The sequence below is a fragment of the Anarhichas minor genome, unplaced genomic scaffold (genome assembly GCF_050575085.1).
Source record: "Anarhichas minor isolate MPS153535 unplaced genomic scaffold, ASM5057508v1 ptg000016l, whole genome shotgun sequence".
NCBI lineage: Eukaryota > Metazoa > Chordata > Actinopteri > Perciformes > Anarhichadidae > Anarhichas > Anarhichas minor.
This window is the reverse complement of record NW_027466462.1, coordinates 2,916,641-2,944,363: the sequence shown is the minus strand read 5'-3', so window position 1 is coordinate 2,944,363 and position 27,723 is coordinate 2,916,641. Positions and strand designations below refer to the sequence as shown.

The following is a 27,723-nucleotide window of genomic DNA, read 5'->3' as shown; positions in this document are numbered from 1 at the left end:
CTTCTCAGGAAATACATTACAGATGCGTAGTGCTTTCATTAATCCTGAAATTAGCGGATAAAATGTGGATAAAATACAAAAAATGGGGATAAAATTGGTTGATTAAATTCCATATTTTCCTATCAATCTATGTCATGATTTATGCTTTTTCCATAAAAATTATTGACAGTTTAAAGATAAAATAAGGAGGTAAAAAGCTAATTAAATACTGGAAAATATATACAAAAGTTACTCATAACACTTCCTCACATTGATGCAAATCTATTGTAAATTATTGTATTAATTATGCATTATTACCATCAAACTGATCTGCCTAAAACCACCAGATCTTATACCCACGTCTTATATTTATTGTCGTACTGCACAGCCGTTCTTGAGTTGTTTAATCAGGTTATCTTGAGATCAAACCTTGTTTTCTGTGGTTGTGACTGAAACATTCGTTATCGGAGCTTTGTCCTCACATCTCTGGAGAGAAAACACTTAAGTTATATAAAATTCCTGCCTCAACGCTTTTCTTTTTCCATCCAACACATTTACCGACACAGTTGAACACACGTTAGTCAGTAAGGATTTATTTATTTAATAGAACGTTTTCATGTAGCATGTAAGTATAAATTAAACAGACTCATACATTAAAACAGGTTAGTAAGTGTCGATGGCTAGCGTGCGTAAATCATGAGTTTCACTACAAATTTAGAAAGAAAAGAATAGAAAAAGAAGTGAATACTACTCTATTGGAATAAAAACCTAATAAGACATCTGTATGTCCAGTTTTAGTCGTTATAAAGTTCTGTTTTAATGACATTAACCCCCAAAAACTTGGTTCTGTAATCTGTAAAATAAGAAACTTAAAAAAGAAAAATACAGTAGTTAAACTTGACCGTCTGCTGGCTTTTAAACCTTTATTAAAATATGAACGGGGAGCAACAAAGATGGAAAAACGAAAGAATGAAACATTTAAAATTTCTGTCAAAAGAAAAAGGCAAATAAAACGTGTGTGGCAGAGAGTCTCGTAACTGTGGAGAATGAACCGGTCGTGAAGAATGTGCAGTAAATAAACATCTGTAAATAATCTGAATCTGGTGTTTTCACACCGCGTCCTCTTCACAACACCATCCCGCCGCCCATGATCTCCATCCTCTGTCGAGAGGGAGAGAAAAACGGTTAAATCGAGGTGGTGTTACCAGAAAGAAATACGGGAAAGAAAGACATCAAGTGGACATCATTTATTAAATAGTTTATGATGGAAAAATAGCTTTAATTTTGCCAGGTTGCCATTGTAAATAAAGTGTGTTCCTAATCTCTTGCCTGGTTAAATAAAGACAAAATAAAGGGCATATGCTCTCCTCTACTGGCCGAAACGTGAACAGCAGCCAGGATTTATGGGTTAAAACCAAAAAGGTAGTGGATCAAAATTAAAGAACCATGGTGGTAAAATAAAACGCGTACAGACAGTCTCTGCGGCGCTCTGCGATTAGTGTGCGTTTACCTGGGGCGGTCCTATGAAAGCCAGCCAATCAGAAGAGTGCGTCGGGAGCAGCCCCATCGACTGACACTTGTAGATGGCCAACGCCGAGCCCAGCAGGTTACCGACCAGGTAGACGAGGCCCTGGAGCCACTGCTGACTGGAGCTCTCCAGCAGCTTGAAGGCTGAGAACGAAGAGCGAAGGAATACTCAGTTTACGCAGCAATGAGCTCGACGTGAAACTGAATCTGTGAATGCCGGATACTCACTGGCAGACATGGACATGAGCGCCTGGATGGGCCTCCAGGCCATCATGCACACCATCATGATGGGGAAGATGGAGATGGTGTTGCCCGACATGTACATGATGAACAGGTTCATGGGGATCTGCTTCAGGGGCCCGAGAGCCACGTCCCAACAACGCTGTTAAGACAAGAGTCAGGAGGGACACGCTCAGCATTTTGGGTTTTATTTATTTGATCATGCATAACACAAATGGAACTTAATTATATCCGAAGAAGAGGAAGGCAGTAACGGTTCTCCTAACTGCTTTACCTTCTCCACCAGGTTCTTGTCCGTCTCCTGGATGCTGGTGTCGGGGACGGGTTTCTCGGAGAAGCCGATCGGGTAAACGACGTCTCCCTGACCGCCCTGTCGGTCCGCACGACTCCTGCAACACAAAGAGTTTAGCTTTCACTGCCCCAATGAACGACTGTGACGGTGAGTTTCCCACAGCTTTTAAGTGGCTCTTCAGGTTTGCGGGTTGACGGTTTGGATGCACTGTGTTTGTTTACCTGGCGTTGCCCAAGCTCAGCTCCAGAGCCCACTTCATCCTCCGGGCCCCGCTGCCTCCTCTCGTCGACAGAGCTCCTCCTCCTCCCCCTGGAGACGCCATCGCAACCGGCTTCACTGCTGGACCTCGAGAGACAGAAAGCAGCTACACAAAGAGACACAAACAACAGAAATCAGATGGGCAGTCTTTCCTTTTTGTCCGGCTCTCTACCAGCGTGGATGAAAACTTAAAAAAACAGATTAACAGTAACATATATGGTTGTTCTGTCTCGTGCCAGTGGCATAAATACTCAAATACTGGTCAAAACGAGCCTTGAACCAGAAACAGGCCCAGTTTTTACAGCAGATTTAGTTAAAATTAAATAATCTAATACCTTTAGGACAGGTATTTAGGAAAATGCTGCAATTGCTTTGCACCTGCAATCTGGACTGTTACAAGAAAATCTGAAAATTAAAGCGAACCAACACGATGTAAATTAGGACGTTAAACGTCAAACATGACGTTACGTCTAAAATAAACCAACACGTCGTCACTTAAAATTCATCTTACCTTATATAAACATCCACACGACTATCTGGTTTATATATATCGTTATTTTGTGATGAAATTAGCAAAAAATGTTGAAGTAAGTCGGACCCCTTCGTCGCTCGCTGTTTCTCGGGCACGTAATGATGACGTCGCTATGCCGGCGATCCGGATATTGCGTCACTTCCGCCCTCTACTGGCACTTCAGGAGAACAGTTTGCGTTCTCCTTAAAATCATTCACGTAGTAAACATTTGGTACAAAAGATATATTGTGTACAAGAATAATATTGATAAATATTTAAAATAAATGTTTTCTCTCAGCAGGGGTTCAGTAATAATACTAACTTAATGTATTATTCAGCCCTCCATGATGCATATTTCTCCATAGAAATCTTAAGCTTTACATAATTTAATGGGTACATTTTATACGTTATGTATTCATTTCTCCTAATAAAACTGTAACCGTCATAAAAAAAATGCTTAATTAGATTCTTGAAGACGAAATAATCTGTTAAATGTTTTCTTAAATCTTGTATATTTATGTCTTTATTTCTTATTTATATATTGCATTTCCTTTGGGGAGATTTTGGATGCACGACAGCGTACCTTATATCTAGCTGTTGAGTGACATCTGCAGGAGTGTGGAGACATTTTAATAAAATAAAAGAGAAATAAAAACAAACTAGAAGAGTAGTATCAAAGCATTTATTTGCAGTTGCATTGTATCAAACAACCCGTAAGCAATACAAAAGTTCAAACATCCGAGTGCAATCTTCACAGTCAGTTTAAGGCAATGCTATTATATACACACACATACTGACATGTAAATGAAGCAGTGCAAAATTGAAAGTGTAAAGTGTGTCACATGTTACAGGCACAGTGGTTCTGAGCGTTATTAAGGCACAGGTAAACTCTAAAGACCAGTACAACCACCCGACACGAGTAATCGACCATCACGCTCATGACGAGTGTTCAAACCACCAACAAACTACCAGCTGTGTGTTCATTAGGCACATTGGATCATACGGCTGCTCTCATGTAAAAGTAGCAGATTGTTTCATTATAGACTACACGTCTGGGAGAACAGATATTCCATCTGCTGCTTCATTTTAATTTATTTGTATCCCGCTTCTTAAGTTACGACTGTTTCCTATCCAGCAAGCCAGGAATCACATACCTCCTTTCTCTTTTTGTACGACACGTTGTCATGTTTGAAAACACAAAATAACATCATTATAAGCAAATGTAATTGACAGTAAAATTCCTGAAGTTTAGTTTATGTTGTACAAATCATATTATCATTGTTCGGATTAGAAACTAGAGTCACTGGTCGTTTAATTTTCAGAAAATTGGAGACACAAACTGAGGCCGGAAATGTGTTTTACTGCAAAGTGTGAACAACCTAAGAGTTGTAATGAAACGCTTCATGTTATACTGGATAGAGTAACAGGGGCTCTGATTATCATTACTCATAAGCTAATATTTTGGACGTCATCTGACAGTTAGATCAACCTGAGGACAACATGTTTGCATCAGTTTTACAGTGTGTGTGTGTGTGTGTGCGCGTCACTTGTACAGGCTGAGCTCGGGGCTGTGGTACAGACACATGTAGGAGTCACAGAGCAGGCGGCGAACGGACTCCCGCAAGGAGGCGGAGTCGACTCTGCTCAGCTCGTCCTCCGACAGGCTGAGGTAGCGGCCCACCTCCGGACACGCCTTCACGTGGGGGATGTTGAAGCCGTTCTCTCCACCTGGGTGAGAGATACGGGGAGCGTTTTAACCGTGTTTTCACGTTGTTTACCTGAACGCCTCTCAGGGAGGATAAACTCACCTTCCCGGTCCGCCATGCTGTCGAAAAACAGCCAGTCGGCGGGGCGGGGTCCGTGCTTGACGAAGCTCACGTAGTGGCTGGTCTCGATGCACGTCACGGCGAAGAGGGACATCCGCTGGCGGGTGCAGAGCAGAGGGCCGGACCACGGGCCCCCGGGGACGGCGATGTTCACGGGACCGTGGGACGCCCGCTTCCTGTGACTGTGGACCTGACGATGGACCGAGGAGACGAGCGTCAGTACACGAAGCACAAATAGATGTCAGGTGCAAAGTAGGAGGCGGCTACCTGTGTGTTGCATGTCTGGCAGTACTGTTTGAGATGACCGGGAGTGATGTCGGGGTCGTCGTGACACTGGAGACACTCCCACTCAGCTACCGCCTGACAGATACTGCACTGTCTCAGAGCTACAACAACAACAACAACTCATGTGAATGTAGCGAGATCTTATACGACTGAAATGTTGCTCAAAAATGTCCTCACTGTCGTCCAGCAGGTCTGTGATGTCCAGGCTGAGGGTGGGCAAGATGGCGTCAAACATTTTGAAGTCCTTCCCAAACCGAGGCATGAGCAGCAGGAGGCAGGAGGGGGCCTGTTGGGGCGATCAAACACACGTGATGTCATTGTTAAGAGGTGTTTCAGGGGCCTCGAACTCAACACGTGACAACGTATTTTCTGTGACCTCGACAAACTTCAGGCCGGCGTGGAGGAAGGAGGACTCCAGCAGCGCCTGGACGCTGGCGACCCGCATCCGACTGGGCGATGGCGAGGTGAGAGGGATGGGGGAGCCAACCGGGGAGAGGGGTAAGGGCGAGGAGGGAGAGGGAGGGAGTGTAGGGGGGAAGAGCTGGTAGAGGTGGCCCTCCTGAGGCTGCCGAGTCATCGATCTGAACGTACGAGGAGACAAAGGAAGGGAGAGATCGGTGTCAGTAATGTGTGTTTTGCTTTTTGCCACTGGGGCAGAATGTTTGTGTGCAGGATTTAACACTTTTTCACCTTCATGCGCTGAAGTTTCTCTGTGCACATCTCGGCTAACTCTGGCGCATTTACAGCAATGCTTTTATTAATGTGCACTGTCCCTCACCAAATAAATAAAGAAAATAAATAAAGAAGTAAAATACAGGGTCACTTTTCTGTGATGGACTAAAAGAAAAGGACCTGCGAGTGTGATCACGACCTCATTACCTTCTCACATCACAAGTACAATACAAGGCGTGAGAGCCTTTTCAACTCGCCTGTGTGATAATGAAGCAGGGTGTGTGTGTCTGTGTGTGTGTGTGTGTCAGCGGCAGTGATGTCACCTGATCTTGAGGAGCGGCTCGACTTGGAGGAGCTGGAAAAGCTTGTTGAGGAACTCTTCGGGATCTGCCGGACAGAACAGCAGCAGCAGCATGACAGCATTCCTCAGTCTGATCACACACACATATACACACCTAATGGAGGAGTGAGGACCGCGTACCTTTCTCCTGGTTGGTGAAGCCCGTGTCGCTGTTCACAGCATCCAGCAGTCGTCTCAGGGCCATGGTCTTACTGGCACACACGTAGCCGTACCTTCAGAAACACACCGGCACAGAAACATTTGAATATTAAACATAATCACCGTGCCCTCTGATCCAGGTGCTGCAGAGTCTGTCATGTTATTCATTTTGTCCGATTTCTTACAACTGGAATGACTTTTAAAGTTACGCTTAATTGCATAGTACGGCTGTGTATTGCTCTTTCTGTGTTATTTCATGAGCATTGATGCATTGTACTTTATCCTCATGTCAGACCTGTTGTACGGTCGATACGTTATCAGATAAATCCTTAAGATTGCTGTCTCCGATGTCCTCTTTCATGAATAAATACCAATATAATGAATACATGTCTTGTATATTTGTGACTTTTATCTCAGAGGATTTCAGAGTTTTTTTCTGGCAAATATATGTCTTTGTATTCTGAGAGAATAATCAAGTTTCTTTATCGTCTGAGTTTTTCTCTCACAATATTACCCTCCTCCCGTAGCTCCGTAATATTTTCCGACTAAGGCCCAGTGCTGTATCACCTGTACCAAAAATCGCACTGTAGTTACTCGTGGTAGTAAAAAAAAGACATTTACACACCTTCTCAGAGGGTTGACTATCTCACAGCGCAGCTGGTCCTGAGCCTGACGGGAGTCCTGGTCGGTTTCAGAGTCAGACGGCCAAAATAACACCCAGTCTGCTGAACTGCAGCAGGAGAACAGACTGCAGAGAGAAACAGACTATCTATATGAATCAATCAGTCAAGCTGTATCTATTTAGCACCTTTTAAAGTAATCAAATTAACTTTAAAGTGCTTTACTGATGACTGACGAGACGAAAAACAAGACAAAAGTGGAGAGAAGATGAGCAGACGAATGCACAGGAATTAAGTTAAGAATGAATTAAATACAACACTGAATGAATCGATCATGGAAAAACAGTAAGAAAATACAATTATAGCAAAATAAAATAAGAAATAAAATATCTGCAATTACTAAAACCATAAAAGATAAAAGTGTCTCAGAGTTGTACCTGAAGAGCGTAGCGTCCAGGTAGCATGAGTTGAGGTGGCCCTGGATGCCTTTCTTCCAGCCCTGGTAGAGGTCCGCGGCCTCGTCCCCGTCCGATGGTGGGGTGTGCTCCTCCACGCGCTCGCTGCCCCAGTCTGCAAAGGCTGGGAGCCGCACAGGAGATGGTGTGTCATGATAGAAACTACACACGGTATGTTTAAAATACACACTCACACGGTGACTTTCCTACCTATGGAGTTGCATCGCTCCACTTGATTGACAGGCATCTCGGGGGCGGGAAACCGGGAGTCCCGTCTGCAGTTGCGAAGCTTGACGAACAGCCCCTTGTTGGCCGGGCAGCGGAAGTGGCGCTCGCCGAGGTAACTGCCATCTGTTGCTGCAGACAGCTCCTGGTCCTGACACACACAGCGGGGAGGTCGTTTGTTTTGCCCAGTGAGAGTAGAATAACCAAGTTTTTGTTGTATTTACACATATCAATGCATGAAAACCACTTATTAAAAGTGAAGCAGAAACTTCCACCTCACCAGCTCAATTCCTGCCACCGGCTCCAAAATCCCGGCGATCTGTCCGATCCAGCGGATAACCCCGAAAAGCGGCGGGTCGTTCACTTCGACCATCGACTCCACCTCCAGCTCCAGCTCGCCCTCCGGTCCCGCCTCCTCGCCCTCCTCTGCGGCGGCGTCGCTGCTGTCGGGAGACCTCAGCGGAGAAGGCGGGCCGTGCACACCGTTGGAGGTCGGCGACGTCGGGCTGCGGGGTTTGGGAGGCGGGAGAGGGGCAGGAGGCAGGGCCCTGAGGGAGGGTTTGGATGGAGGCAGCGGGGGAGGTCTGAGCGCTTGTTTGCCGGGCGGCATCAGGGCGACTCTGGGAGCGGAGGCCGACAGTGACGAAGGGCCCGGCTTGGTGACGGGGGCCGGTGATGGCTTCTGGATGGATTTGCTCATCTGGAGAGGAGGGTTGTGACGGTGGGATTTCGGCTCTGGGGACAAAATGGAATAAGAGTTCATGTTAAGTCTCTTTGCAAATATAGTTTTCATGATCACAACAAAACTGTCTGTGTCCTCGTTGAGGATCAGTTACCTGAGGACACCATGGTGACGGGCAGAATGAGTCCATAGAGAGGGGAAGGAATGTGGCAGAGCTTCTCTCCCTTATGATGGCCGTCCCAGTTACCAAGAGGAGCGTCCTGGAACCAGTCAAGTATTTACGATGATAAAAACAACTGAAAATAAATAGAGTTATAAATAATAAAACTTTATACAGTTTTATCTCGTACTGACCAGCAGGACTCCGACGTACGTCCCCGAGGAGGACCGGCCAGGCAGGAGGCCACAGAAGCGCACCTCCCCTCCATAGACTGAGTTCTCCAGAGGGAAGCACACCCGCTGGCCTACGTGGAGCTGCGGAGGCGATGCAGGACCTCGGACCTGAACCTGGTTTTGAGCGGCGAGGGGCGCCGATTCCGCCGTTCGAGAGAGGATGCCCAGAGACTGCGGCTGAGGAGGGCTGCTGGGACGATGAGAGTGGAAGCTAATGTGACGACTGTGCTGCTGCCCGTTGCTGGGCGGGTTATGATTGGCGCCGCTGCGGTGGTGATGTTGCTGGTGGTGTTGGTGGTCTCGAGACCAGTGGCGGAGCTGGATGTGGCTGACCGGCAGGAAGAGGGCGCAGGCCTCGGGGCAGGTGAAGAGCCGGTGGCCTTTATAGGAGCCGCTGCTTATTCCTTTACCTACTGCTGAACCCTGCAGGGGAGGCGGAGCAAGGTAGTTACAGGTGAACTCCCTGACCAATCACAGACCATTTATGTGACAATTTAAATACAGAAAACGGACAAAAATAGAGTAAATCCTTGATGAATCCTCCACTATTGTCTCACGCATGGACTGGATGAGTTGTGTGAGAGTTTGTGAGTGTTGCAGTTTGTTAAACCCGGCCTCCATTTACTTAAATTCATCAAGGGTTTACTCAGTTTTTAGGTTCTCCGTTCACTTTTACCTTGAGCTGCACCCCAAAAATCACCGCGCTGCCGCCCCTGGTCAGCGGCCCGATGTATTTAAGATCCGCCTCTGCCAGCTTGTCCTGCGAGCCTATTTGGACCCACAGCGGAGAGTCGACGGGCAGCGTGGCCAAATGCTGCAGCTTCTCAGGATTGTCTGAGAAAAACACAACAACAATGAAAACCTCACTACAGAGGAAGGAAGCAAACCGATTACATGTTCATTACACTAATACAAGGAAGCACAGTACTGCGACACCACTACCACCTAACTATTAATGTATTACTTAGAAGTTTTAGGCGAGCCTCCAGGTCAAATACAGGCTCCAACAGGCCGGTGAGGTCAGTCGGGACTTCCAGCAGGTACTTCCTCTCTATTTTCAACATTAAGTCGTTGTCCATCACCTGCAGGGGAAGACAGGAGGTGTGGAGAGAACGACAAGTAGAAAGGAGAATCTTATTATATGTTATATGTATAAGTCATTATTATGTTCAGTATTAATTTATCTACACATTAAAATCTAAATAAATAAATTACTTGGTTTGTCTACAAAGTGTCAGAAGTGAAAATAATAATATATATAAATTATAAAAATAAATAAATATATAAAAAAATAAATATTAAATAAAAAATATTAAAATATATAATATAAAAAAATGTATATAATAATATAACTATTTCTTAATATTTAAATAATTGCTAATTAATTCACCTGATGCATTACATCTAATATAAGTTAATGTGTACCTTGACCCACGGAGAGTCGCCTCTGTTCTTGCCAGAATCTTGCTCCTGGCAGATGAACCCCCGCTTCAGCACAATGGTACCTTCCAGCTGGTCCTGGACCTTCATGTCGGTCGAGATCAAAAACATTTTGGGGGGGCGGCGCTTCCTGATTTGCTCATGAGCCGCTGACATTTCTTTATGCGTGTCTTTTCTATGTAGCTCACAGAGGAATTAAAATCCTTATTTGTCCTGTAAAAATTAAGAAATATAATTATTTAAAATAAAAAAATGACATAAGGGCCGCAGCGTCCACCTAGTGACGGTAACGACAGGTATCGATAACGGCAGTTAGCGAACTAACGTTCACATTTAAACTTTCTACATTCATGTTCACAGACAAGTCCACTTGTGTAAAAACGTTAACATAGATAAAGCTACATTCCGTGTCGTAGTTGACTTAAAACTGTAGGCGTTCATCAAACACTCACCAACTTCATCAACTCCCCGGCCGTGTCAACATTTCCCCTCTCATTTAAAGGAGCTACGCTTCAATAACAAACCGCACCGTGAAGCAGGAAGCCGCGTGACCGACACCAGCGGGAGCCAATAGCAAGTGAGGAAAAGTTCCGCGGGGGAGAGGTTTCAGCCAATCAGAGCGCGTGTGGGCGTTACACAGACTGGGGGGAAATTCCACTGTTCTTGATAGATACGCAAGGTAAACACTTTATATGCATGTTAAGAATTTGGTACACAGCGTGGCTTGTATAAAAGTACACAAAATACATCAGTGGTTGTATTTTTTTTATTAGTTTATAAATAGAATAGAAAAATATTTCCCTGTACTGAACTCTATAATTACATTCACACTTCACACATCATCCCTCACAGAAATATATTGCATTGCTTAAAAGAAAAGGAGAACTGTTTTGTGTGCAATCGACATTTGGATTGTAATGCATAACTCCCTTAAAAAACAACATATTAGAAAGTGCAATGTTAAATGTGCATAACTGACTTTTAATGGCAAAACACATCATTGTGCCTGTGTGCAGATGTGTTACAGCATCAAGTGTCAGTTTGGGGCAGTAGTGAAATCTACAGATCAGACCACTGTGGCTCCTTACTTTTTGGGGAGTTTGTGACACTTTAAATAAAGGAGTGTGTACTTGTACATGTTTATGGATGGTGTGACAACTTTAAACTGTGAGAGAGTTTGAATATTATTCATTGGGCTTAGTTGGTAGAACTACCCAGGATTTAACAGTAAACGCATAGATTAGAGAAAAAACAACACGTCTTTAGACGGTACAAATCTAGTGTTGTTCTTCTTTCCTATGAATCATTTTGTGACCCCTGATATTATCTTGTCACCCCTGGAACCAGTGCTGTCACAGAGCTGCTTCAAGTACACACATTTCCTACATTGAAAGACACAGACCGTTCTGTACCAGCATACTCTGAGAAGAAACATTTAAAACTGAGAAAAAAACAACAATTTAATCGTAAATGCTGTTTTGCAACTTTGTAAAGCCACTGTGGAGTGGAGTAATTGTTAATAAAATGCTATCTTGCATATGTGAGGCATAAACTACCTCTATAATATCCTTCATAAAACAACTGTAATCTTTGGTACATCTAAGATGGATAGCTTATTTGAGTTACGATAAATCAATCACACTGATTCAGCCATGTTAAATGTAACATAGCATCATTTCAGACTTTATGTTCTCAGAATAATACAGTGAAAGGTGTGTGATGGGGGATAACCCAGAGACAGTACAGATGCAGTAAGCAACATGGTTTGCCATCCTTTAAATAGAAAGCTCTTTGCTTTCAGTTGCCAGTTGTAGTCCTTATTTAACCCCACAGGATGTTATTTAGTGTCTCATCCGAAAGACAAAGGCAGCTCCTTCGCAGATGTAAACAATCAACAGGCGATGCTCTGTATTGCTACATCTTCGTTTCAGCTTTAAGTCAGTGCAGATGTCGGTGATGATGACAGGTGTCAGGTCAGACCCTCTTATCTGGTGCACCAGGTTCTTTCATAACAGGTGATGAGTCTGTTCAGCGTGCGACTGTGGAGGTTTAGAAGTGAGGAGACGAGTGCTCCCGGTTAACAAAGTAGGTGGTGAGTTCCCCTTTGCCCTTGACGTTGACGACTCCTCGGAGAGTGACGCTGTATCCAATGCTCTCCACCATCTGGGCCGTCTCCTCCGTCACCTGAGAGAGGAAATAAAAGAAGAATCTGTGAGGTTTTTCTGTCCCCTTTAATCCATCCACAGAACACACATGACATGTAGCATTTAATTCCTTAGCATCCACTGATCGCCACAGTAATTTAAACACATAAGCCACCTCTGTATCCTTCCTACCGACCTGTATCGTGTCCAACACTCCCGTGCTATCCATCCTGCTGGCCACGTTAACGGAGTTCCCCCAGATGTCATACTGAGGCTTATGGGCTCCGATCACTCCTGCGATCACTGGACCGTGGTTTATACCTGCAGGTAAACGACAGGGACGAATGATTAGATGTTCATGAATATAGAAAGTGGCTTTCTTTTTTTTTTTTATTCTCTCCTCGGAGGTTTACTTAGAGTCCAGCACGTATTAGATAGAAATGTTAAAGTGATTTATTTTCCACTTTCTTTCTTTCATCTCAAATTTGACCATAGTTTTAACATGTTTTACAAATTCGATGAGGAAAACAAGGAGAAAGAAAGCTCAGTTGGAAGTTTTGAGTCAGTATCGAATGGATCCAGTGTAGGAATTATTCAGGGTTTGTCAGTATTAAGAAGACTCACCGATCCGGAGCTTAAAGCTGTTGAAAGAGTGAGCGTTGATACGGTCCAGTTTGCCCATCAGAGCGATGGCGAACTTCACCATGGAGCGCACATGGGTGTAGGACATATCAACTTTCTGTAGGGGGAGCCAGAGATCATGTGAATGCAGGGCACGGTGCCTCAAGACAAGCATTTGCTTTTAAAACATTGAGGAACTGTCTTTTAAAAATAGACGGAAACACTTTACACAGCACATTGCAAGGACTGTCCTGTAAAATGAGAACAAAGGTTATTAAAAATATGAACAAACTAAGCAAACCTTTTGTTCCTCCCCTTGAGGCGCGTGTCTCAGCCCCGCAGCAGCCATGTACGTACTGCCGATGGTCTTAATCTTCTCCACTGAACAGAATTTGGGCTTAGAGAGAATCTACATGGGAGAAAGGACACATGAGCTAGAGACACCAAACATGACACTGACAGTGTGTAAATTACATCTTCTTCCTCATACCTCATCGAAGTCTGATATGATCTCGTTGAGGAAGCGCAAACACTCCAGGCCGTCTCTGTTGGCGCTGCTCTCGCTGTAAAACTCTTTAAACTGAGGCACCGAGGCGAACATGACACACACACAGTCATATGACTGACTGTAAAGGTCCTGAAACACAGTTATAACAAAACAAAGGACTTCATTTCAAGACAACATGCAGTCAAACCTGTTCATCCCATGAATGTCCTAAAAGTTTTAATGACCTGAAACTCACCTCTAAGTGACAGCAATCATTTTATAAGTGTCGAATGTATTGTTTTACCAAATGGGAGGAGGCTTTTGCGTACTTGATGGAGAGCAACGTCAGTCAAAGTCATGCTTTTTGTAAAACATGCCACACACACCTTTTTTTTATGTAGGAACTAGTTAGCCCCATCCTTGATTCATTGATGTTTAATTGTTTAAATCAAACTGTCAAACTGGCGGGCTAACCAGGGAGTAACATCGACAGAATAATGCTCAATGAATAGTCTACTGTACATCTATTTGCCGTGTTTTGTTTGCTTTACCTGGTTGCGAATAGTTTTGCCCACGAAGAAGTCGGCGACGTGCAGCGGCAGGACGTTCTGGAGGAGGAGCATGTTGACGTTCTCCATGGTCTCCATCTCCTCTCTCTCCGTCTTGAAACAGCGGCCCAACAGGAAGTCTACGCGGCAACCCAGCTCGTCCTGACGGAGAGAGAGAGACAGCGTACACAAACGTATGAACAAATTTGGATATAAGGAAAATATGTACTGTATTGTCATTTGTAAACGCACACATACCTGTCTGGCCAGTATGAGGCATACGATGTAAAAGATGACCAGCCAGACACCGGACATGATCTGAGGGTCCTTCAGTATGCCTAGCCTGTAGAAAAACACATTCACATATTTAAAGGACTACTAAACTACCGTCTCTCTTTTCCCCCCCTTCCGTTACATAATCAAGAGTGTCTTGTGTCTCTCAGTCAGTGGGGCCTGAACCCCCCACGAAGGCCTCTTGCTACAAAAAGCTCTTGAATAAATGATCTGAAACTCCAGACTCAAGGATTCACAATCTGCACTCCGGGTGCCAGACAAAAGGCAGGAAATGTAACACCTTGGCTGAGCAACGCAGACGGTGTGATGACTATAGATCGCAGTGAATGAAGGTGGACGAGTGGAAAGTGAACTTCAGCAGGATTACTGAGAGCCTGTGTGGACAGCGGGCGAGCTGGAGCACTTATGTATATTCGTGCCTGCACACTTTCATGCATCTCATTTGTTTTATAAACTTAATGTAACATAGACAGAATATTACATACTGTACTTTTTTTCCCCAGTGAACTGAATAATAGTACTCAAAGCTGTTAAGTATAATTCCACACTTTGCTTACTTACTTTTATTGCCCGAAATGGAACTAAGAGGCAAGAAAGTGAGTTTCACCGCTAGAAAAATGCTCATTGCTGTTTCACTTTTCACGTTTTTCTCTGTGGACACACTTCTCGGCGTGGCACTCACTTGGTTTTGTTGTAAGGCAGGCCGACGCGGCAGTCGGACCTCGGGAGAACATGGAGGAAGAGGGCGAGGTAAACCACCACAGCCAGCGTGAGCAGCAGAGCCTTCGCAGATAAACACGTCCTGACGAACACGATCACCCCCAGCATGGCCAGCAGGCAGCAGTACAGGTAGTACTGGATGTTTGCACAAAGAATGTGTGTTACGACCAGTTTGGGGTGATGTTAAAAAAGCTCGTACTGAAGCCGTCAACACCCAAACTAATAAAGAATCAATGAGGAGCCTGTCTTGGGGTTATAAACGACCTTATTATAGAGGAAAACCTTAGAATACAGTTCTCCTTTATAAGTGAAGAAAGAATAAATGAAAATGTTGTATTGCCCTTCAACAGTAAAAAAGAAACACGAGATGGCTGACCTGGAAACTAAGTTACCCAAAGAATGATGCACGTTTTGATAATGAAATGCAGCTTGTATGAGAGTATGATGAAGGAATACATTTCACACTTTTTCTTCCTTTGTTTTGAGGATCTTCTGCACGTGTGTCTCTTTTGTTTTGCTTCTTCAGTCTTGTGCGTGTGAAAAATGAAATGAACTGAATGAGTAAATCTTTTTAACAAGTGCTGTGTAACATTCAGCTCTTTAAAAGAGTTGGTCGGGTTTATTGTAAAAGTTCAGAAAAAGACTGCAATCTGTGCGTCTCTAATCACTTTAGACATTTATAAGACATGTAAAGACATGAAACATGGATAAGTAACAAAGTGAAATGTTAATTTGGAGGTACTTACAGGCCCAGTGTGGTGTCTGAGAGACACTAGATCTGTGTTGTTGGGAAGCGTCTCGCAGTCGTTTCTGAGGAGGAAGAACTGAGAGACAAAAACAACATTGATAGAACAACAAATACATCTATGAAAGACAGGAACTACAAATAGAAAGCTATAATGGGAGGCAGAGGAGAAGCTCACATAGTTGAGGATGGCCATAAGCAGAGTGATGAGCACACAGAGGATGACCACAAACAGTCGCAGCGCCGCCCTGGAGGAGACGCCGCGGGACAGCCCCGATATCCACTGAACACTCAGCGGCATCTTGGATCGCCACTTCTGAAAACAAACAAACATTCAAGCATTTAACACAGAAATGCAGCAAAAACTGTTCAAACATAAATGCTGAATGCCAGGAAGATAGTAAACAATCTAAAAACTTACAGTATAAAAATCACCTGATGATATGAAACTGTACTACTTATCAATACTACACCAATACTGCTGAGTGGTATCACAAACATACTACAGTACGTGTTCGTTTACCTCCAAGTATCCGGTGAAAGCGATGGACATGAGCAGCACCAGCACCGGGAAAGTCACGCCGTACGACACTGCCATCTCAAAATTACTAGGAGGGGTGAGAACAGATCATTTATCTTTATCCCTCATTCCACTGTGAGCAAATAAAGATGCACGCATGTGAGTTAGTGACAATAATACTTCAGAACATAATGAGTATAATCAAGTGAAAATCAAATGTGGCCAAAGTCCTATACTCACTTTTTAGAGACGAGCATCTGGACGGCGAAAATAGTAACGAAGATGAAAGCTATGCAGCTCACTGAATGGTGCAGATCCTTTACCTCTGAGAGGCTGAACTGGAAGACAAACGGTTATCAAACAAACGGAAATAATTGTTTTGCAAACACACACAGAGATACTGTGCATCCTGCTTGTTTCTGCTCTTTCATGCACACATGACCGGATTTACGTCTTCTGAAATTAGACATAAGAGTGAAGCTACCTCTCTCTCCAGACTCAGGTCGTTGAACAGCAGAGTCAAACAGTTGAGCCTCTTTGTTCTCCTCCTTCACGAAAAATAAAAGATAGAAAGTCAAAGTCAAAGGATGGACGGACATGAAACGAGCAGCTTTAATCCCAAAATATGAAGTACAGACTGGAAGCCTACAAAGCCTAAAAATGTTCTAAAAATGTCCTAGAAATGGCCAAAAAATGGCCTAAAAATGTCAACAGGAAGTTGCTCAATAACCAATCATATTTTTAAGAAGAGACATTTTCTTTGTCACGTCTTGTATCTTTCCTTCCAGCATATTTCTTATATTTTTCCACCAACTATAAACAATTTACAACAGATAACTTACACTGCATTGTCCAGCGTGTCCAGCGATCCCCTGACACCAGTATCCACAACCAAACTGGGACAAAACAAGAAGACGTTAGAAACAGCTTTAACCAAAACAATATGCTGCATTCCTGATTCCACTCGTGTGTTTTAAGAAGGAGCAAAACACTCTGTTCCTCCAGAACCTCAGTTTAGGACTTTATAAATAAAATAATGCCGTGAAAGTGCTCATCTATGCCTAAAACACTCATGTCAGGCTTTATTCGGATGCTGCTGAAGTTAAATAATGCTGGTGTATTTTGCATAATTTCTCAGATGCTTTTAATTTATCTGGGAACTTACCAGGCGGAGTTGTTCTGGCAAGGTGGCCTTTCCTGAAGCAAACACACACACACACACACACACACACACACACACACACACACACACACACAGTCAACAAAATGTCGCCTCTTTCAAATATACAATAAAATGTCAAACACCAGTGAGAACCAGACAACTGTAATAAAGATCATGTGTTCCTGAAAAGATGATACAAGTTCTCTATATGTATTGCGTCTGTGTATACTTTATGTCCATCTACATCTATTTTACTTTTAAGCACGGATCAATATGTGGGAGAAACTAAGCAACAAAGGGGGGGAGCAGCACAAATACATACGGTTGACCCCTGTGATTGGATCATGGCGACATTGGCGGGAATGTTTGGCGTCGTGGAGGGCGTGGCATCGTGGTTGCTCAGGTCTGCGAAGGGGTGGACGTTCCTCCAGGACTGCAGGTACTGAGACATCCGGATCGACGCCCGCTGCCTGCTCTCGCCTGCAGTGAGACTGTTTGCCTGGAATCGAGATGGAGATCACTTTATTTTACTTGATTGTGATTTGTTTTTCCCTCCCTGGAGATGGATCATCCATCATTCATTTACAGATCCAAGAGCACGTCTCTGCGGGGTTTTAGAGCTCCACAGATGCCCATGCAACACACACAAAAATGACAGATCTGCAGCGTTTTAAACTTAGTTTTTCAAAATGAAGGTCAACCCGCTTCTCTGTATACACACATACAGTCTATGTCAGGAAGTTGCATACTTAGGTTACCAGATTAACACCAAATCAATGACGAGATTAACCAGAAACTTGACATCTCGGATTGCCAATTTTCTGTGCAGATAACATGCTGTTGACTGTTAAAATATATCAATGAGTACATAAATAAAGTGATATTTAGGTGTTCTGAATGTGCTAAATGAGAACTCTAAATAAAACATACCAATTTAGGTCTCCTGGGAATGCTTCCCGGCTTGTGGGGGTCGATCACCAGGTAGGTTTTTCTGTCTTTAAGAAGAGTATCCCGACTCCCCCCGTCTCCATTCTCCACTTCAAAAGCTCCGTTCAAGTGCTGCATTGTCTCCTCTGTGATATGGACCCGCCTGTTAATAATAATAACAGTATTGAGTCAATAAGGAGTAGAGAGGCATCGCTATCATCTACACCAACTCAGATTTTGTATTATCTCTGGGCAGACGTTCTCACCCAGGAAGGCCTCCAGACTCCATGTGGTTGGCTAACGTGACGTCATGTGACCACACGTCGTACTGCCACTTCTGCAAGCCGATGACGCCGCAGAGCACGTTGCCGGTGTGAACACCCACCCGCATGCTGATCTCGACCCCCGTCGCCTCTCGCAGTTTACTACGGGGAGACAAATACGTACGAGTAAAATCTGAATGTAAGTGTCTTGAAAGAGATATTCAGTCCTGCTAACTCATTCATCTTAGTTTTAAATTTCATGAAAACCCAATTAATTGCAACAACAAGAAGAAGAATCGAACACTTCTACTTTGGATCTGCATGGTGCAAACAACAAGACCTCAATGAAAATGTGCTGTGCGCACTCTGTACCCGTGTGCTTCGAGCTATAATAGACCGTGTGGTTGCAGTTGTAGAGGATAGAGAAGATAGATAAAAGTGAGAAAGTTGTATTGAACACAGTGACATCCATGAATGGCGTTTGTGGCTGGAAAAAACACCATGTTACAAAGAGAGAGAACACAACCAAAACATATTCTACAAATAAAATTGTAAATAATCCTAAAAGTTAAAAAAAGGAGATAAAATAACATTGTGGGGAAAAACTGACCTGATGGCAGTGCACATTTCCAGACCCATCCGAACACAGTTCCTGGCGTGTGTTGGAATGGGGTCAGGTAGACCAGACACACAGTAGTAGCAGTCACCCAAGATCTTAATGCGAAGACACCCATTCTTCTGCGAGTGGACGAGAAGACAGAGAGTGGGGGGAGTCAGGAATCAGCTGGTTCAAAACCCACACAAAACAACCCTTTGAGATGAAGGAGAAGTTTGTATTTTGGGCTGGATGCGCTGGTATTTTTTACCTTGGCGATGTCATCGAATCTGCCAAAGAGCTTGTTGAGCACAGCGACCAGCTCTTCCGGTGTGCAGCTGCTCGCCAGCTTTGTGAAGCCCACGATGTCGGCATAGAGGATGCTACACAAACCCACACAAGACAGACAGAAAGGTGAGGCAGAGATACGGCATGAGGGGAGAAGCTAGCTACGGTGACACCTGCAGCTCAGCCAAGGAGGATGCCATCAATGTTAACGGGATGATCATCACCTGACGTCATTGTGCTTGCGCACGTAGAGGCTGTGGAAGTTGTGGGAGTTGTGGGAGTTGTGGGAGTTGTGGGAGTTGGCTTCCTTCTTCTCTTCGCTTTTGGGCTTGAAGAGCTTGTTTATAACCTCCGTTTTCAGCTCCATGGCAATGTACCGTGGCAACACCGACAGGAGGAGCTGCTCCTGTTGCCCGAGGACAAAGAGAGGGGGGGGGGGGGGGGTTGAGGGTCACTGGATTTCTTTGACAACCTGTTCACACAGGCTGTAAAAGAAATTGGCGTCCCTTGATGCCATGTTTACTGAGTGAACCACGTTTCATCTATTTGTTTACCTGGTGTGAATAGTGTCTATTTGGGTTTGCCTATTCTGTTACCGCTGCGCTTCAGACAAGTGAATGATTAATCTATTGACCTAATAGCACGAAAAGCATACAGTAACTAAACCCAGGCTGTCCAGGTAAAGAGCCCTTTAATGAGAGCGATTACACATAACGATTTTAAACTCAGAGTAGCTGAAAGATGCTGGACTGAAGAGCAAAAGATTGGAACTACGATAAACCAAGAAAAGCAAATAAAGGCTGAGCCAAATGAGAATGCGTTTCCTCTAAACTGAGCTGCTTTTGAGCTTAAGAGATATTGATTTGCATTCAGAATAAAGCTATACTGTCTTAACGTGCTTGAAGCCAGTGTTCCAACCTGCTGATATTTCCTGATTTCCTTCCGGCAGCGTATGGTGCTGAACTGCTCTCTCTTCTGATTGGATATCCTGCGATCCTGCTCGGACATCCACAGATGGAAAATCCCAACACAGTTCACGCACACAAACAGCAGCGCATTCGCCACCAGCTGGGAAGGAAGTCAGAGAAAGGGAAAGGAGATCATTGATACCTTATTGTGTGTTGCTCTGAATTTGTGTTCATCATTATTGGGATGTATTACTGAAAAGCATATTCTATTATTCACCACATGACAAGCAACAGGTTTTGCAAAACCAGGGTTAGGACAAACTAAAAAGTGATGCAGATCATTTGCATATGTTCCGTTTTGTACAGTGCAACTGTAAAACCCGCTGGTCACAAACCAACAAGGCAGCATTATGCAGGCCGACGTAAACCTCACACGAGATATTTGAATTTCGGACGCTATTGTCTGGCACATGCAGAAGGTGCTCATCTCTTTAGATTGGCAGGTCATTTGCAAAATATTTGTCTACGTATACATTTGAAGCCTTTATTATGTACACATATTTGTTTTTCAACCAAATACTAAGCATTGCATCTCCCCTTGATTCAAGTCTGTGTGCGATGCTAAGCTACAGCACACGGCTCTAGCTTTAAGCTTACAGACAAATCTTTACCTGCACAGCCAGGTCGGGTGTCTTTGGGTTCGTGACGGGGACGTACACGCTGATGATGATGATGTGTGAAAGGCTGGTCCCGATCCCAACCATGAGGGCCCAGGCCATAGAGAGAGGCAGCACGGTGTACACACTCATAGAGAGGAAGAGGAAAAACGCTACCTGAGAAGGCGGAGAGAAAGAAAGACTTTAAGAGGTTAAAGAGCAAAACAAAACTCATTATTTCCCTCTTGTTTTTGGCTTCCTTTTCACCTGTTCCCACGTGGTGACAGGTCCGCCGGTAAAGATGAAGACTATGGCAATGACGTACAGCGTCCCCCAGACGAAGAGGGCCAGGGCTCCTCCACAGCGCCTCACCGTGGCCAGCCAGGGCAGGCAGACCAGCAGGATGGCACTCAGACAGAGAACCACGCCCAGCACCGCCAGAGCGCCTACGTGGACGCCGGTGTCCTGTGCAGAGATGAGGTAAAGGTATTTTCATTTTTGCAATGAGACAACATAACGAGTAATTCCCCCCAAGAGTATTTTGCTATACTTTGTCAAAGACTTCCAATGCAGAGGCCTGTTAACAAAAGCATTAGTAGTGTGCTCAACCGGTTAGTTTGTGTGGCACAAACTTTGCCACAAATAATGTCTGTAATGATTGTTTGTCAAACCAGCAGCACTCTGATCTTTTGTACTTTTACGACGTTAGAAAACAAACAAGCCTGTGCTGGTAGAAGATCGTGATGGACCAAGACACAAAATTGTTTTTTAATTTTCTTGTCACCGTGAACAAAACAAACACACCAGTTTCTGTGTAACATTCTGTACAACACGGATCCCATCATGCAACTCTGACGGGTCTCGTAAAGATAAAAGCTTCGTTACATCCTGTTGGAGTTTTGTTATGAACAATCAAAACTTTATATTAACATTAAAAGGAAGTAATGTGTTTTAACTGTCTGTTTCGTTGCAGGTTGACCTACATACGTACAGCTTTCATGTGTGCCACCGTTTTGTGGGAACGAGAAGTCAAGAATGTTGTGATGTTTTGGAAGAACGGGTTTAATGCTCTATTTCCTTCACCTCCACTGAAGCTGGCTGCTAACAGTCTAAAACCCCAACCGAGTTTCCACTTTAACGATAATTATATTTGACAAAAACCTGTATGTATGTGTCAAACAGACAGACAGGTTGTGAAGTAATATACAAAGCATACCCCCTCTCACACACACACACACACACACACACACACACACTCTCTGCATGTCTCACCCTTCCTGTGGCGGGAATGAGGACGATGATGGCCACACAGAAGGCCAAAGACAACACCAGTCCAGACACCATGGCCGGAGTCTCCTCCACGCACTGCAGAAAGGCCCTGTTGAACGCCTGGTAGCAGCAACACACCCCCTCTTTCACACTCTGCCTGGACCGGGTGCTCTGCCGGTCCTCGTCTCTGTTCTCGTCTCTGTCGTCCCACCTGACGTCGATGCTGTCCCTCGTTTGGACGACTTTGAATGCAAGGTCAGGTAATGCGGGCGAACTGCCACCGGGTGAGTTTTCGGCTTTCGCGTTAACCGCGAAGTCAATTTTGGATTCGCCTCTATCATCGTCCAGACTCTTTTTGGTGTCTTTGATAGAAGAGTCTAAACTGGGTTCTGAAAAATCAACAACAGTGAAAGGTTTCGTCTTTTCACAGACGTCAGTGCCATTGTCAGTTTGTAGTTTGTAATCAGGGGATGATGTGACCTGGGCATCACGATCCGAAGCCTGCGGGGTCACCGATGTTCCCTTCAACAAAGGGTTGGCCTCCAGAGGTTCGGGGGCCTGCTCTGTTTTAGCCACACCGACCTCCACGGAGACCTCAGATTCACTGAGTCCCTTCCTGCTTTTTGAGCTGTCATTTCGTTGCAAAATGTTAATGTCGCCGCTTTGCGCTGATTGTTTTACTCCGTCTTTCGTTCGACTGAAGTCGTCAAGCTCCATGATATTGGAGACGACCACACTGTCCGGCACAAAAGACACCTCTGGAGCTCCTTCCCCAGTCCTCCCCTTTTCCTGAAGATCTTGCCATTTGTCTGGCATCGTGACTGTGAGTGACCGTCAACCGACCTGTCACTTTGCTTTTTCTGGCTGTCTGTCTCTCTGTCAGTTTGTCATGATAAACACACACTTTACTTCTTTTGTCTTCTTCCCCGTCAGGTGTTGTTTATGTCTGTGCAGCAGGGAGAAGTTCCACTTTTATCTCAGAGAATCTGTGTTTTGAATCTTCTCCTCCAGCTCCAAAGATATCAACAAAGTTGATTATGATGACGCCGTTGATGAGGATCGTGTTCTTTCTGAGGTGACATACATCCGTTAAGGTCCAAAAGATCGCTGGTAAGGAATCTTAAGACGAAGCATAATCTCCTTTGACGAGTGCTGATGCACGCTGGATGGAGTCCTGCTGCCAAAAAGCAAAAAGATAAACAATTCTTAAAAGTTACAACACAACGAATGAACTAATCTCGAATTATAAATTCACTGCTAAACATTTCTAAGCTGAGAGACTGTGCTTGTGTCTGTGTCACAGCAGCAAAGTTCAATAGTGAGAGCAAGGAAGTCCTACCTGTGCATGCTTTCAATGCCATTTTAATGCCAAACTTCTTTGAGTCATTTCCCCATTATGTAAAAAAACTAGTTAGTCCAGCTGCGTGCTCTTCCTCTGACACAAAACACACGTACACACTGTTCAGGTTTGTACCGGAACGACGTGTCAGAGACGCACCCAGTGCACATTAAAGACATTTTTTCCGGTCACCACCTACACTCGGAGTCTTCTTCCCTGTCATCTGACTGTACAGACCGCCTTTGTCATGACACCAGGATTAAAGAAATCTCTCTTTAATCTGTCTCTTCTGCCGCAGGTATACACATCTGATTTGATAGCAAAGCGATAAGAGGGATTAAACAGGAATCTATCCGTTCACCCTGATTAACCTGACCCAGTGTAACAGATCAACCGTACGCCGTGTCCTTTTACACCACAACAACCTGGGTCTTTTTTTTTAAGGCTGACACACTTTTACGCTGGGACATTATGTGGTGAACACAGTACATGTATTGTTGTTCCACTGGTGTCCCTGTTCCTGGTCTGCTGGTTTCACTACCCTGTTCTTCTGCTCGTCTGTGAAGAACTTTGCAACAAAAAAGAAAGAAGAGGGGTTTTCCAAAACCTACTCACTTATTTAAGCTCTAAAGAAAACAAACAAGCCTTTGCTGCTTGAAGATCACAGAAGTGGAACATAAGCAATTGCTTTTACAATTTCTAGTCATAATGAACAAAACAAGCACACCAGTTTCTGTGCAAAACTTAAATTTTGTGCCAGTATAATATCCTGCATTGAATCTCCAATTGAAGCACAAGAATGTTGTGGTGTTTTTGGAAGAATGGGTTTAATGCTCTATTTCCTTGACCTCCACTGAAGCTGCCAAACGTTGTTGAGCAAAGTGTCCCTTACAGTGTTGAGCTGCAACCTAAAAGAACAGCAAAACAGCACAACTACCTTCCTCATACTCAATCACAATACTTCTATTGTTGTTCCACTTTTGTTTGTCTCCTGGTTTCAATAATCCGTTGTGCATGTCTGTAAAGCACTTTGCAAAAAAATAAGATCAATAGTTCAATATCAAACATTTAAATTGAATATTACCTAAATGGTCCAGTTTCTTCCGTGTTTTCCCAGTTATGGTCAAGTTAATTCGACTTATTCAGTTAGATGACCAACCATAACAAATAAATAAATAATTATTGATTAATCTGTATATTGTTTTCTCAATTAATCCATAAATCTAGCCTAGTTGTTTTTTCTATATGTGCCCAACAGTTTGAACCAACCACTAAAATAAAGAAATAAAGAAAAATTAAATAAAAAATCAGGTTAGCATAAATATAGTAGATGTGATGAAAGTACTTGTATCAGCTTCGCTTATGATCCAGTTGCTTCAGTGATTCTAGAGACACAATATTCATAAAAATATGTATTTTTTTCATGCAAAATGACGTCCAGTTAAGGGTCAAAGTGGACCAAAAGAGCATCTGTCCAGCAACACAATCCATATCAATATCAATATGGTCAGTCCAAGTTCACTTATTATTTCACGTTAATAAAAGTTGACTGCTTGACAGAAACAGAAACAAAGGGTAATAATGACATGAACATACAAGTTGAAACAATAAAAGTAAATTTAAAGAAGTTAATATTAGGATAAATAATATTCTTACCTCATTGTTGGCTAATTAACGCACACACGATAAGTTTAATTTCCCTTATCTGCGTCTTTGTCGCTCAGCTTCCTCCGTCTGCCGCAGACAGCACTGACCATTGTTGTAATAGAAATATTTTAACTGTTAAAACCGGTAATAGCCGTCAAGATCATCCCGTTAAAACCGTTCTTTAAAAAAAAAAAAGCACAGACGCGTCTGGTTCTGCGCTCGAGCGAGTCTCTTGTGTACTTTGTGCTCGTGAGGGCTCGAGTGAGGAAGCAGGTGAATGCGCGGGCGTGCGCATGCAATCACGTGCACGAGCGCTCTGGTCCAGCAACGCAAATAGGAGGAGACAAGGAGAGAGGATAGATGGAGAGGAAGGACAGGTCAAAGAACAGACGGCAGCTGTTTTCTCTTTTAAAACAACAACAACATTTTAGGAAAGCACAAATACATTTACTGAAGTACTGATCTTAAGTAGAACATTTTAGGTACTTGTACTTCACCTGAGTATTTCTATACTTCAGGCTACATTTCAGAGGAAAATCTTGTAACGACCAGTTTTTCCTTATTACATTAATCTGACAGCTTTAGTTACAAATGTTTGCAGGCAAAACATACAGTAAAATCCTGCTTTTACATTAATGCATGAGTAATAATAACGTAATGATATAATAATACATAGTATAACAGGTAAGAGACATTTTTCTACTTTTACTTTTAGAACTTTAAGTACATTTTCCTGACCATACTTCTACTTTCACTAGTATTTTAAAGCAGGACTTTAATTAACAATGTATTTACACAGTGTGGTAGTAGATATAGGTATATTGTTCTACAATTGTTTTACAGAGGTGTTGATTCAACGTTATGATTGTTTCGGAGGCTGTTTGTTTGAGGAGCTGGTTTATTAATTAAAAAGTTTTTCTAATATTGTCTTCCACATTTATGACTCAGGATGGACATACTTTCATAAACACCTCTCATTATACAAATTATACAATAATAAAAAAGTAGTGACACACAACATGAATACAACAACTTACAGGTAAGAAACTAGAGAGAAGTCTTTGTCTAACAGCATTATTGGTGTAGTAATATTTCCCTGTATTGCTAAACAAGCAATTTTACAACATCGGCAAACACACACACTATTGTGGAGACGCGGCAGCTGCAGGTTTTATGGCCAGATAAAAGTATATTACAGAAGAATTACATAAGAATGACCATACACGAGTAATTCTAAAGGTATACATGTACATTACTTTTTCCATTTTCTGCTACTTTATACTTCTACTCAACTACATTTCAGAGGAAGATGCGTATTGTACTTTTTACTTAGCTACATGCATTATTATATGTTCAAACAAGACTTCATTGATCCTCAGAGGTATACTAAACACAGCAGGAAAACATATAATATAATATTACCAACCAGCAAATATACAAGAATACACCACACAGGTTGCACTTCCACTTTCTCTTCATCTCAAGAAAGATAACCATCAAAAAGGAGTGGCGCTGCAGTGATTTATGCTTCCTTTAACCGAATATTTTGGCCCCACACATTCCAATAAGTACATATTTAAAGAAAGTACAATGAATGCAACACCAAACTGACACAATCGGAAGAAATGTGAAACTTTGAGACAAAACTGTTTCTGTAACTTACAAAGACAAATCAAGCATCTCTGGTAGTTTCTTGACACATCGAGGAAAAACGTTTTTATTATATTTGTTAATTGCAGAAAGAGTTCTAACACTGACTGACTTAAAAATGAACACATTGTCAAACACGCTGCAGGAACATGCAGAGATCTGTTGGCCTGGTGCATGTTAGGAGGCTTTCCTTTGGGCAAAAACACACCAAGATAATTTGCGCCTCATGCTGCTCTCTCACCTGTCACAAGATATTTAGACGCACTCCCTGACAGTTGCCTGTACGTCTCAATTAATGTGCGGTTTGCAAATATGTAAAACTGGTGTTACAAAAACCACCCACTGCGCGTGACTTTAATTTACTATATTACGTAGCTCTTATACAGAGGTGAGTCACTGGGCAAGTCCACTGAGCGAATGTCTTGCGCAGGATGTTCCCAAAATAGATGTGCAGTCTATTTTGTACCATTGTTCACGACTCACCCAACCGGTTTAACGTGGATCTATTCTCAGGAGGAGGCCACTTCAGTGAAGTCCAAAAACAGAAACAAGGCTTATTCCTTCTAATGTTCCTGTGTCAACACTAAAATATGTTTATGGAGTAATAATCCTTATTGGCTCTGGGCAAACAAAACACAAAAAGAGTCACGATAGCAAGAGGAAGCAGTTTACAGATGAATTCACACAGCTGCCTCCCTGAGAAGAATCCTCTCCAGACTACCTGTACTATCTAATATCTAAGTGTTTCTGATGGCAAGAAATACACTCAGAAAGGCTGCACTAAGATCTAAGAGCACGTTGTGCTGTTTTGGCCATTACACTTCAATATTTGCATTGTAATTTCTGTATTCGTGAAGGGTGAAACATCATAACAAGCCTTTACAGATGCATCGTTTTATGAAAACTGAGGTATAACGTTGATCTCAAATCACTGCGGAGAGGTTTGCACATCAAAGCATGGCAAAAAGGAAAGGACAGAAACAGGAAGCTGAGCTTTTATGCATCATAAAGAAAAAGATCAATTTATAGAAGGAGT

At 43.2% G+C, this 27,723-nt stretch overlaps 3 protein-coding genes across 4 annotated transcripts; all 3 read right to left on the bottom strand.

The window, feature by feature from the left end:
- Positions 1-556: 556 nt before the first annotated feature.
- On the bottom strand, positions 557-2,947 carry emc4 (ER membrane protein complex subunit 4). Its single transcript, XM_076092426.1, has 6 exons — positions 2,808-2,947; positions 2,260-2,402; positions 2,021-2,135; positions 1,735-1,888; positions 1,490-1,650; positions 557-1,140 (listed from the first exon to the last, which is right to left on the bottom strand). The coding sequence occupies exons 2-6, from the start codon at positions 2,358-2,360 to the stop codon at positions 1,105-1,107; spliced, it is 567 nt and encodes a 188-aa protein (XP_075948541.1). The 5' UTR covers positions 2,361-2,402; positions 2,808-2,947; the 3' UTR covers positions 557-1,104.
- A 528-nt stretch (positions 2,948-3,475) lies between these two features.
- On the bottom strand, positions 3,476-10,452 carry cyld3 (cylindromatosis (turban tumor syndrome) 3). The gene is made up of 17 exons (XM_076092424.1): positions 10,357-10,452; positions 9,890-10,117; positions 9,429-9,546; positions 9,141-9,298; positions 8,426-8,887; positions 8,226-8,331; positions 7,670-8,124; positions 7,375-7,540; positions 7,147-7,288; positions 6,715-6,837; positions 6,072-6,163; positions 5,914-5,977; positions 5,295-5,499; positions 5,096-5,204; positions 4,901-5,019; positions 4,616-4,823; positions 3,476-4,535 (listed from the first exon to the last, which is right to left on the bottom strand). The coding sequence occupies exons 2-17, from the start codon at positions 10,058-10,060 to the stop codon at positions 4,351-4,353; spliced, it is 2,883 nt and encodes a 960-aa protein (XP_075948539.1). The 5' UTR covers positions 10,061-10,117; positions 10,357-10,452; the 3' UTR covers positions 3,476-4,350.
- Positions 10,453-10,655: 203 nt separating this feature from the next.
- On the bottom strand, positions 10,656-25,420 carry LOC142950817 (adenylate cyclase type 2). Of its 2 annotated transcripts, none has more exons than XM_076092422.1 (26): positions 25,047-25,420; positions 22,055-23,228; positions 21,050-21,247; positions 20,798-20,959; positions 20,137-20,286; positions 19,443-19,624; positions 19,202-19,313; positions 18,946-19,073; positions 18,339-18,497; positions 18,076-18,235; positions 17,468-17,644; positions 17,149-17,180; positions 16,826-16,879; positions 16,468-16,531; positions 16,224-16,321; positions 15,987-16,071; positions 15,642-15,779; positions 15,465-15,542; positions 14,681-14,853; positions 13,963-14,047; positions 13,708-13,866; positions 13,160-13,306; positions 12,971-13,078; positions 12,673-12,787; positions 12,245-12,369; positions 10,656-12,088 (listed from the first exon to the last, which is right to left on the bottom strand). In XM_076092422.1, the coding sequence occupies exons 2-26, from the start codon at positions 22,865-22,867 to the stop codon at positions 11,954-11,956; spliced, it is 3,837 nt and encodes a 1,278-aa protein (XP_075948537.1). In that variant the 5' UTR covers positions 22,868-23,228; positions 25,047-25,420; the 3' UTR covers positions 10,656-11,953. The 2 variants fall into 2 exon arrangements, with proteins under 2 accessions (XP_075948537.1, XP_075948538.1); XM_076092423.1 differs by having other exon boundaries at positions 22,055-23,225.
- Between the last annotated feature and the right edge of the window lie 2,303 nt (positions 25,421-27,723).